The sequence below is a fragment of the Terrapene carolina genome, unplaced genomic scaffold (genome assembly GCF_002925995.2).
Source record: "Terrapene carolina triunguis isolate 2854851 unplaced genomic scaffold, T_m_triunguis-2.0 Scaffold28724, whole genome shotgun sequence".
Taxonomy (NCBI): Eukaryota; Metazoa; Chordata; order Testudines; family Emydidae; genus Terrapene; species Terrapene triunguis.
The window spans coordinates 1-12,278 of NW_020693075.1; the positions used below are offsets into that span (position 1 = coordinate 1).

Below are 12,278 nucleotides of genomic sequence, written 5' to 3' on the forward strand. Positions count from 1 at the left end.
CACAACATCCTTTTTGGCCTTGTGCAAAAATGAGTTACAGTCAAATTAATTTATTGCACGTGTATATTGGTTGAGATTTCCAAGGGATTTACACACATTTTTCTGTTTCATTTAATGGAAAATAAGTGTTTAAAACCCCTTTCCTGTTTTGAGAATCTCAGCCATTGTGTCTACCACTACTGATATTTGGAAGCAGAGCCTGCAGTTAGCTGCAGCACTTATTGGAGGAGATAATCATTTAACCCTTTATCATCTTCTCTCTCAAAAGCCTCACATTGCAGCCACAAGCCTTCTGATCCTCAACTAGTAATATTCCTCTGTCTCTGAAGCTGGCCAGTGCTGTTCCCATCTTCAGTCTGAGGAGATCACTCAAGAGACTTGAGGTGACCTCGAGAGCTGGGTGGGAATGGGATTTTCCAATTCACGGAGAAGTCTGTGATTCTGAATTTTTTCCTATTCTGAACTGGAATGAAAACAAAAAAAATTGAAAATTTCTATGAAACAAGGTTTAAATAAAATTGAAATAGTTTGCTCCAATTTTGACTTGTTTTATATTATATAATATATTTTATTATATAAAATAAAAAAATCAAATGAGAAGTAGTTTTGAAATGGAACATCAAAATATTCAGTCCTGAAAAGGTCAAAATGGAAAATCTTATCAGAACCCTCCATTCCATTTTTTTTTTCAAAAATAAAGTTTTTTGGAAAACAGCATGTTGCCATGAAATGTTTCGCTTTTGCTGAATCTGCATTTTCTGACAGAAAACCATTTCATCAGAAAATTTCTGACCAGCTCTGTCACCTCCCTCCACTGAAATTGAGCTTATTTGCAGATTGTGACCAGAATTTGGCAATTTGAAGACTGGTCTGATTGTGAAACGGCTTATGTTACTTGTAGGTTCTGTAAGAATAACTTGCACTGCCATCATAGTGACTTCGTGCCTGCATGTATGTTTGAGACTTTCTTTTTCTGTGCACAGACATCAAGATGTTCTTTTTGATCACTGGTCCAGAACCAGTGCTGGGTAAAAGTGAGTTACTGGTCCTCTGAGCATTCATACAGGTCTGCCCTGGCTGGCCATAAATCTGGTGCATCTGTAGAGGGCTAAGGAAAAAGCTTGCCAGTTTAACTTCTCTTCTCTGATGCCATGGTGCTCAGCTGAACTGTGAGCATCTGTTGATCCCCCCCAGGGAAGCACAAATGAACACCCCCAAGCTTCTCAAGGAGCAGGTAGCCCTCTAGTGAGTGAGACAGGGAGTAAGAGAAAGCCATCATGCGGGGAAGGGGAGGAGAGCCCTCCGCCCAAAAGAAACACTACAGAAAAAGAAGACAGAAAGTAGAAAAATTCACAGTCGTGATAAGAGAAAAGACCATGGCCTTATCTACACTACAAAATTAAGTCAACCTAAGTTAGGTTGACGTACAGCCACCACAGTAATTACTGCAGTAATTAATGTCCACGCTATGCCCCCTCTGTTGGTGGTGCTTGTCCTCATCAGGAGCGCTTCCACTGACTTAACTGTAGGGGGCGTAGTGAGGCACTGACAACTGGAGCCTCCCAACCCACCCTGGTGCTGACAGCCGGAGCTGTGAGCCCCATGCAGTGTGTTTCGCAGCCAACAGGTGATGTAAGTAATGCAGTGGACACTGCATTGCCCTAACTACATGGACCTAAGTGCTACACCTCTTGTGGAGGTGGAGTTATTAGGTCAGTGTAGTGGGCAATTTATATCGGTGGGAGCAATGTTGTGGTGTAGACTCCTACAGTTAGATCAGCATAAGCTGCCTTACGTTGACCTAACCCTGTAGTGTAGACCAAGTCTTAGAAAAAGACAAGACAGGGAGAGATTAGGGACAGAAGAAAGAAGAGAAGGTGCTAACTGTGGAAGGTACAACACAAAGGTTTAATGGACAGTGAGGGAACCCTTCTGCCAACCTATCACAAAACCTTGTGACAAAACAAGGTTGAAGATCACAAGTATAAGGTGTGTATTTCTAGCTTTAGTACAGCGCTACCCAAACTTTTAAAAGTTTTAAAGCACACACCCTTCAGGAAAATGAAACCAATTCTATCCTCCTTGTAAACCTAACCTGTTGCTAAAGGTCTACCTATCTTGATGTATGCATCTTCCCTGCCTCCACCCTGTGAAATACTTTAAATGTCTACAGTGTTAACTATAGTTGGCATTTGAGTTCGCATGCATTGAAATCACTGGGGCAGTAGAGCTATTGTCTCAAGTTGTCTGTAAACTCAGGCAGATATTGCTGCATCAGTACACTTGGATCAAATTTTGAAGGTTTTCTTTCTTATTGTAAGAGCTAAAGACTAAGGCCTTGTCTGCATTCAAAAGTTGAATCACTTCAACAATGCCAGTATAGTTGAAGCGGTATAGCCACCCTAATGTGGACACAGTTATACTGGGATGAAGGTGCTTTTTACCCTATAACTGACTCTTATGGGTGTAAGAGCTAGTCTAACTGTATAGCTGTAAGAGCAAGTCCTCTAATGGAGATGCAGCTGATACCAGTAAAAGGAGTCCTGATTTTCCCTGCAGGAGCAGTCCTAGCCATTTTGCTGGCCACAGCAGGAAACATTTTTGCCCCAAGAGGCCAAGCCAAAACAGCCCCCAAAGCTGAGTGGCACAGCAGTATGGTGCCACCTGGAAGCTGGCACTCAGGGAGACTGCCCTGGTCGCCTGTCCCTAGACTTGGTTCTGCCTCCCTGGGTGACATAAACTATATCAGGAAAGTGACTCCTGTCAGTAGTTGTGCCTACGCAAAGGGGGTTGCTATGTCAGTTGTGGTGTGATTATTTCCCCCCTCACATTCCTATCCCACGTAGTCATGCTGGCAAAATTTGCAGTGTAGAGTGGGTCTTAAGTTATATTATTTTGGCACCTTTATACTGGCATAACTGCATCTACACTGGGGGCTGTACTAGTATAACTATTTCAGTGAAAAATCACACCCTTAATAGAAATGGTTACAAAAGCTGTGTGTGGACCAGGCAGATTTTTTAAGTGAAATCTGAAACTAGTGAAAAATGTAGACATCTGTCCCAGCTACTCTTGCTAGTCATTTGTGCCTCCCCAAATGGGGCATGCCTCATGCTTTGAGAAGTGCTGCTCTAATGATTCATGATTATGAATCTTGAAACTGTCTCTGGCCCCCCTAGTGGTGGTTTTTTGACATGGGTTCAGGACTGAATATAGCAAGTCCCAGGCCTCGGGTCAGTATAATTTCCATTTGCTGCCATCCTCTTGTTTCATATTGTTTTTTAAAATAAAATGTATTTATGTCCAGTGTTTAATGCTCACTTGTTTTTCCCCAAAGATGGGTTCAGGGATTCACAAACAGGAATGTTGGTTTTGTCAATAACAAGACTATCTGCTACCCCTGTGGCAACTACATCCTTTTTGTTGACATTGAAACAAAGAAGACGACAGTGCTGAAGTGTAAGAATGGCCACGTTGGAGCCTTTGCAGTGAATGGGAACAGTCAAGTGGTGGCTTTTTCAGACCAGAAGCTAAATCCTGTCATCTATATCTACACTTTTCCAGGACTTGTTAAACGGTCAGAAATAAAAGGTAGTGATGGGGGTTTCCCTTCCTGGTTCCTATTCCATTAAAATAAATACTAAATAACCATCTTGTGAAGGGCATTTTGGTAAGAACAGAAACCTCTTAAAATAGCATGGCAGAAAGGTATCTAATGACAGGAGAGATGCAGGGAGTACTATAAAGATCCATGGACTGCTTTCAAATAAAGACCCAGATCTGCAGCCCTTCGATCCACTAGAATCCCATTGAATTTGTAAGCATGGCTAAGAGCTGAATGAGAGGGCAATATTAAGGGCTAATGCTGCATCTGTGGAAGTCAGTGAGATCTTTGCAATGGATTTCAGTGGGAACAGGGACTGACCCTGAGTCAGCAGTGCTGGCAGCTTGATTAAAATACCTTGTATTAATATTTGATCTTTTCCTTCTGAATAAGGCAATTAAAGAAACACACACAAGGATTTTCTCAGTAGGCAAAGAAGTTCTCATTGTATTTGGGTTTTTTAGGGCATCTGCTTCTGAAGAAGTTGGTTTTTAATGTCCTATCTTGATTAGGAAAATTCCATATTTCTTACTCCATAGAAAGAAACATTGGTTTTGCCACTTCTTACCCTGTTTTATTACTGGGTATATTTCTCTGGAGTACCATACCTCATGGGCTGAGTTAATCACTTGAAGAATGATGTCTGCCTCTCTGTCCTCACAGTGGATTCTTTCAAACTATAGAAATATGAATGGGTCAGCTAAATTCTTTAAAATGCAAACATAGCAGGCAAAGGTCAGCCTTTCTCTAATTAGAGGAGTGTATTTTGCTTAAACCTTAAGACTAAGAGCCTAAAGACTCTTCCTTAAATTTGGTATGCCAGGCACAGACTCAACGAGTTGATAATCATTTAGGAGTAAAAAACACATTATATGTATAGCTTGGTTAACAACAACTAAAGGGGAATATGGCAGTAAACATTTAAGGAGTGTGAACAGCAAAGCAGGAGTGGAGGATTTTAATGGGATGAAATTAATTAAAAGAAAACATAGGCTGAAGAATGGGAAAAATTTCCTACCAATGAGATTTATTAAACTGGAGCAGTCTCCCAAGGAAAGTGGTGGAAATCCTGTTGTTTGAGACAGCTCAGTTGATGGTCTTGTGGCTAAAGGATTGGAAGTTAGGAAATTTGGTTTATATTATTGCCCATTCCACAGTCTTCCTGTGTGATCTTGAGCAAGTCACCTAACCCTCTATCCCTCCGTTTCCAAATCTGTTGAATGGGGATCTTAATACTTCCCTACTGCAGGGAGTAGCTGGTGAATAAATTAATGTTTGTAAAGCACTTTGAGATCCTTGGAGGGAAAGCACCATAAAAGCACAAAATATTAATAAAACTAGATGGAAAAGCCCAGGAGAATGTTACATAGGGGGCAGTTGTGTTGGCTTGGATTGCAGGGGTGAGTGGAGATATACCTATCTCATAGAACTGGAAGGGACCCTGAAAGGTCATTGAATCCAGCCCCCTGCCTTCACTAACAGAACCAAGTACTGATTTTGCCCCAGATCCCTAAGTGGCCCCCTCAAAGATTGAGCTCACAACCCTGTTTTTAGCAGGCCAATGCACAAACCACTGAGCTATCTCTTCCCCCTCGCCCCCTGATATATGTGAGGACTATTCCATTTCTAGAATAGAACGATACAAGCAGTTTTATATCCGATTTTTGTTTTTTTCCCTTAAAAACTGTAATGAAAATTCTTTGTATAATCAAATCAAACTGAGTAATCATGGATGGAGCAAAGCATCAAGCTTGTGGTTGTCCAAAGTGTAGCCTAAGGCTAATTAAAATCCTTGCTATTAATTTTATATTTTAGGGCAGGCACAGCTGGACTACTCTTTACTTGCATTCAGTTACGTGGGTCCTTATCTGGCCAGTTACTCTTCAGTCCCAGAATTTGCTCTTTCAATATGGTAAGTATCAGACATGTTCCTTTAATACTGGGTACTTTAGATGAAGGTTTTTGTATGAGCACTCCTTGAGCAGAGCTTCAATTCACTGACTTGCCAAGAGAAACCAGTAAGGCCAAATGATGCCTTAGCTTCCTCCTTCCTCTCTGATCTGCCACTGTCCGCAAACATTCTCTGCCTGAATTGACTTGCATTGAGTAGTGTGGAAAACTTCATATAAGATTTATTGTTATTTTGCCATAGTTAATTTCCAGACTGTTTTCTTCAAGATTTTACATTTTGATATATTTATAACAGGAAAATAAGCCTTTCCACCACTTAATTATGTGAACAGTCCTGGAAGCTGACTGCAGCGGTAATTGTGAGAGAAAGTTGCCTGCTAGCCAGAAATTGCTGAGTTCTAATGCTGATGCTGACTCTCTCAATGGTCCTAGGCAAGCCATTTAACAGCCCTGCTGAGCTACTCCCTCTGTAAAATGGGGATAATGAATCTTAATTACTTCATGGGGCTTATATGAGGATTAATTAGTTAAAGTTTGTAAAGCAGATTGGGGATATAAAATGCTTTGTAAATGCTACGTACACCTCTACCTCGATATAACGCTGTCCTCGGGAGCCAAAAAATCTTACCGCGTTATAGGTGAAACCGTGTTATATCGAACTTGCTTTGATCCGCTGGAGCGCGCAGCCCCGCCCCCCCGGAGCGCTGCTTTACCGCGTTATATCCGAATTCGTGTTATATCAGGTCGCATTATATCAGGGTAGAGGTGTATTTGTTTTCCCATAAAAAGCCTCAGCACTCCAATCAAATCCCTGAGAATTCCCAGTTTCTTTGTCTCTTAAAACACCACCACCCTTGTCACAACTTCCAGCTGAGAATAGGAAAGGGGCTTTAAAGCCCCCACCACTCTTTCATTGTCCTGAGGGTCAAAGTATCCATGCAATCACCTCAGCAGGATCAACTTTCACAGCACTCCCAGCTTTGGAATGAAGAAACCTGGACTAGCACTTGAAGCCAGGCATCTTTCATAGCTGTGCCAAACAGCACTACATGAGGTGCTTGAGCCACTCGGTCGGATTGTTTGCAGCTTCAGTGCCATGAAAAGACATATGGTGAGATTGGTTGAGGATAATGAAAATAGAACTCATGGTTTATTTTTTAAGTTGCTCTTCGTGAGCAACTTAAATCCTGCCTCTACCTTTGTTTCTGGAGTGGTTCCACTGGTAGTGAAACCTGCACAGCACAGGGAGGGAGGATCCTGGGGTGGGCAGGCAGGCATGCACAAGGAGTGCCTATCCTATGTACACCTCAGCTCCAAGAGACCCTTGCCTATACAGGGGCATGTGAGGGGTGAGAAGGCGACTGCCACCTTGAGTGATTGGTCCATCAGCCCTCACAGAGAGAGCGCCGATCACAACACATCATTTGTGGTGCTCTAGCCAGTCCTTCAGCCACATGCTGGCCAGGCTGCCAGTGGCACTGGATACCCGATTGGCATAGAGCATCGCACCCCAGAACCTCTGAGCAATCCGCCAGCCTCAGCCTCCCAAGTGGCTGGGATTACAGGCACACACCACCTCACCCAACCCGCTGCAGTAATAATAAATAATAATAATAATGATTCCTCTTCTCAGTCCCCAATGGAGAAGAATAACATTCATCACATACTCTAGCTGTGCGATTCAGCTCAGGATTTAGGCCGAAACATGCTTTACAACAGATAAAGCACGCCAACCAGACAACTGACTCTCTGTCTTGAAGAGCTTACAGTCTAAAAGGCAAGAACAATGACCATTCAGAACTGAATTAACATGGTTGGCCCAGTTTATGCCTTGTGTACACTTTAAAAGTTCCACCAGTTTGAAAGATTCTGCCAGTCCAGTAAGATAGGAAATTCCACTGGAAATGGTGGAACCTTTCAAAGTAATGGAACTTTCTAAGGCCATCTGCTTTAAGTTTATTTAATCAGCAAAGTGACCCCAGAATGAATTTGACCCCCAACAGCTAGTTGTCACAAAGGAATGACCCACAATTTAAGTCTGAAACAATTTAATAAAAAAAACAGGATGTTGTTATAATACTAGGCTTTGGTCCTGCTATGAGCTCCACTCAGTGCACCTGTGTGGAGTTCATTGCAGAGTCAGGGCCTTCATCTATGCAGTCTGCACACTGTTGGGTAATCATTCTTCCTACTTTGGGTACACAGAAATAATATTTTATGGGGTAAAATAGAGCAGAATATGTTTAGTATTGTTCTGTGATTTCAATATGATGTTTGTGCAATGTCTATCTGTATTGTAATCCTCAAATTGTTTGCTATGCACAGATAAAAGAGATTTTTTTTAAAGTTAGCTTGGGCTTGAAGTATAGGAAGCTTGTGGATAATGAAAAGCTGCTTTTCATGGGAGACATTTTATCCCTAGATCTTTCTTCTGTTCAAAGCAATGGCTCAGTGCCAGATGCTTTTTCAGACACATGCACCATATCACATCATATCTTAGTAAATTAGCTACTACAAAAGAAGCTTGGCACAGCTTGCTATGTAGCAGAACACACTGACAGATCTTTAGGGAGAGAGCTACACTAACATCCTTTTATGCCAGAATTTCACCTTCTAACTTCCTTTAATATTAATGGAAATTACTGAACATGTGTTAATACTAGTGCATCAAGATAAAATACACCCCTTAAATCATGTTTTGTTTCCCAACACCCATTTTTTCCAGTGTGATATTAATGTTAATAATTTTCTTGCATCCTGATCAATATCTATAAATGAATTTGTCACAAGCTAAACCAGCAGGATTATACTAAACTCCTATACCAGGGATCGGCAACCTTTGGCCCGCAGCCCGCCAGGGTAAGCACCCTGGCAGGCCGGTTTGTTTACCTGCCGCGTCAGCAGTTTCGGCCGATCGCGGCTCCCACTGGCTGCGGTTTGCTCCTCCAAGCCAATGGGGGCTGTGGGAAGCAGTGTGGGCCGAGGGATGTGCTGGCCACTGCTTCCCGCCACCCACATTGGCCTGGGATGGCGAACCATGGCCAGTGGGAGCTGCGATCGGCCGAACCTGCAGACGCGGCAGGTAAACAAAACAGCCCGGCCAGCCAGGGTACTTACCCTGCCGAGCTACATGCCAAAGGTTGCTGATCCCTGTCCTATACAGTAGCATCTCCATCCTTAGAGGTTTTTAAGGCCTGGCTTGACAAAGCCCTGGCTGGGATAATTTAGTTTGTGTTGGTCCTGCTTTGAGCAGGGGGTTGGACTAGATGACCTCCTGAGGTCTCTTCCAACCCTAATCTTCTATGATTCTATGTACATGCTAGAGTTCTTCTTCACTTCAACCTTAGTCGTACATAAAAAAGCTGAAATTCCAACTCCAAGTTCAAGTGAAATGCTTTATCAATATATTTTTAAATTGCAAATGTTAACAAGAAGTTAGTGTCAAATATGTTGTTCAGGAAATGGTGACAGTTCTCCTCCAATGATGCTAAGCAATTCTGAGGATAGCATGTGAAAACACAAATGTTTACCTTTTTACCTATAATAATTATAGGATTTATTTTTATCCATACATCTTAAAGCTCTTTTACAGATGCCTGTAAGGATTATGGTCCCTGTTCTATAGATAGGAAGACTGAGGCACAGAGGTGGGTGGAGGGAAGTGACTTGTCCAGGATTACACAAAGAATAAATGACAGAGCTAGGGATAGAACCCACGTCGCCTGACTCCCAGCCTAATGCCCTGTCCACAAAACATAGCTGCCCATGATGCACAGCAGCACTTGTTGACATGTTTGTTTTGATATTCTTACAATGTTTTCTCTTAGTTAGTAGCAATGTCGGTCCTAAACAATATTCATTTTACATATGACTGACTATCCAGCTTCTTTTGTCATTCCCACCAAGAGGAATTAACTTGATTGACAGTTTTTGTCTGTGACAAGGTGCCAGATTCCTGAGAGGAGCAGAGCATCTGCTAGTGCCATGGATGTCAATTGGCACTTCTCAGGATCAAGCCTAAATGGTCATTCTGAATTTTGTGACTTATTTGATACATTTTTTTTTTAATTCTCCTTTTTGAAGGAACTGGCAAGAAAATATCCTTTTGTGCAGTAAATCTCAACCAGGTGTGAAAGTGACCTCTATGAGCTTTAACCCCATGAACTGGCACCAGCTTTGTTTGTCCAATGAAAACTCCCTTACTGTCTGGAATATTGAAAGGAACGATCAAGAACATCATCTCAAGTCAAAGTAAGTAACACACCTTCCAGGCTAAAAGAAAACTATAGAGTTAACTTTATTTTAGTGCCTAGGATCACTGACATATATCAGTTTACAAAGACTATGGATCCAATTAAGATTAACTGACAACCCTTTAAATCACAACCAATAAGAACTTTAACTGTCTGTCTCTTGAGTTGTGTGTGTTGAATTTGTGATACCGTTTCCTAGTGCTCAGGTCTCCAGATTACAGCCATGACTATAGTTGATATGAACAGTCAGGTTTGTCAGCAGTCTTTGGTAAGACGTCCAGGATTGAATGCACATGGAGACTGGACTGTCTTCCCACTCCTGCAGGTGGCTCTGCCCTGTCAGTATTCCTCAGTCCTGTTACGGCAATGTAGGAGAGCTTGTACCTCTGCTCCTGCATGTGATTACCATGTTTGGACAGAGTTTCTTGCTTGCAAAGATCATTTAGTAAAGTGGAATGTGTGTATTTTAAAGTAGAAGATGTGGTCACAGACTGATCTGCAAAAAAAAAAAAAAAAAAACATGTTGGGTCCAATGCTTGTTCTCCATGCGACTACCATATCCTGTGTGGTGAGTTTACAAATCCAAAGGTGATTTTTCTAATGCTCAGTGTAATTTGCCCAGCACTGCAGACTCAGGGCTTGTCTACACTTACTTGTTTTGCTGCTTTAACTATACTGGTTGTGTGTGTGTGTTAAAACAGCAAACCATGTGTAGCGTGGATGTATAAAAGTGCTTATACTAGTATAGTTTATTCCAGTTGAAAACTTAAATAAGCTATACTGATCTAAGGTACCATTATATCATTATAACAGTCTACACTAGGGCTTTTACCAGGATGACTATGTCAGCAAAACATGACACCCCCCACAGACACAGTTATGCTGGTAAAATGTGTAAGTGTAAACCAGCCTTTAATGTGGGATCTGAAAATTAAGCTGGATTCTTTTTGCTTTTTATCACTATAAAGTTTACTCAGGAAGATATATTTATTTTTCTCTCTCTTCACTCCAGTCAGCAGGAACTGAAATTTGGTTGAAGGATTATTATTTATTTATACATTTTTACATAAAATTTCATTGTCATAAATCAGCATATTCCCCAAACTACTGCATTCTTGCCCTCCCTTATACATTTTAATAGGTACTCTGCTATCTGATTGGTGATCATACACAAAAGACTCTTTCTGAATGCCATTCAGAATGCAACAGGAGAATAATATTTAGAGCATTTTTCATCTTTAAAGCACTTTTCAAACATTAGCAATGAATCTTCACAACTCCCTGCTAGGAGGGTAATTATTAACCCCAATGCACAGATGGGGAAAACTGAGACCCAGGGTATGACTATACTGAAATAAAAAACCTGCAGCAGCAAGTCTCAGGGCCCAGTTGAACTGACAGTGGGACTAAATATAGCAGTGTAGATGCTCGGGCTGAAGCCCAGGCTCTCAGACCCTCCCCACTCACAGGATTTCAAAGCCCGGCTCCAGCCTGTGTCCAGACTTCTGCACTGCTATTTTTATCCCTGCAGCCCAAGCCCTGTGACCCTGAGTCAGTTGACCTGGGCTCTGAGACTTGGGGCTTGTCTACACTGCGAAGTTGTCAACAAAACTTTTGTCTTTCACGGGTACTTAAAAAAGCCCCACTGTGAAAGACAAAAGTTTTGCCGACGCAAGTGGCAGTGTGAATGTGGCTTTGTCGGCAGGAGCGCTCTCCTGCCGACAAAGCTAACGCCACTCGCGGGGCTGGAAGTGCCGACAAAGAACCGAAAAAGAGCATTCACACACGCTGACTTTTAGCGACAAGGCTGTGTCGATACCGCCTTGTTGCTAAAAGCTGCATGGTGCAGACAAGCCCTTGCTGTCTCTGGTCTTTCATTGCAGTGTAGACATATCCCCAGAGTGGGTAAGTTACTTGCCCAAGACAAAAAGGAATCAGTGTCAGAAGCAGACATTGGGATAGAATGCAGAAGTTCATCGCTGCCAGTTCTGTGCTCAGACCTTAGTTCTCCTGAAGTAAAAAGACTATGTATATGTCTACATTATGGAGACTATACTGGCATAGCTATATTGGCACAGTTATGTCCACATAGCCCCATAGCGTAGACTCAGCCTACACTGCCAGAAGGAGTCACTGTAGGAACACTGCCTCCCTGAACGAAGTTAGCTATATTGACGAAAGCCCTCTTCTATCTACATAGCTGCACCTACGCTAGGGATTTTGCCGTGATAGCGAAAGTGCTCAGTGTGGGTGTTTTTTTCCATGCCCCTGACCGACATAGCTATGCTGGTGTAACTTTTCAGTGTAGACCAAGCCTATTATTCTTTATTGCAACAGTATCTGCCATGTAAACTGCTTGTTTAAATCAGTCTTTCATTATTATAATAGAGGTAAAGTCTTTGTATTAGAACGTCAACAAAGGGTCAGAGTCTCCAGGTTTTGAAAACGTACTTCCCAGTAAAAAGCAACAGAGGGTCCTGTGGCACCTTTAAGACTAACAGAAGTATTGG

At 42.1% G+C, this 12,278-nt stretch overlaps 1 protein-coding gene across 1 annotated transcript; it reads left to right on the top strand.

Annotated features, from left to right (window-relative positions):
- Positions 1-3,337: 3,337 nt before the first annotated feature.
- LOC112116117 (cilia- and flagella-associated protein 43-like) lies at positions 3,338-9,770 on the top strand (the record flags this gene model as incomplete). The annotated part of the gene is made up of 3 exons (XM_026662607.1): positions 3,338-3,591; positions 5,420-5,516; positions 9,599-9,770. Coding segments are annotated over 3 exons (523 nt in total), but the record flags the coding sequence as incomplete, so codon positions are not given.
- Positions 9,771-12,278: the final 2,508 nt, after the last annotated feature.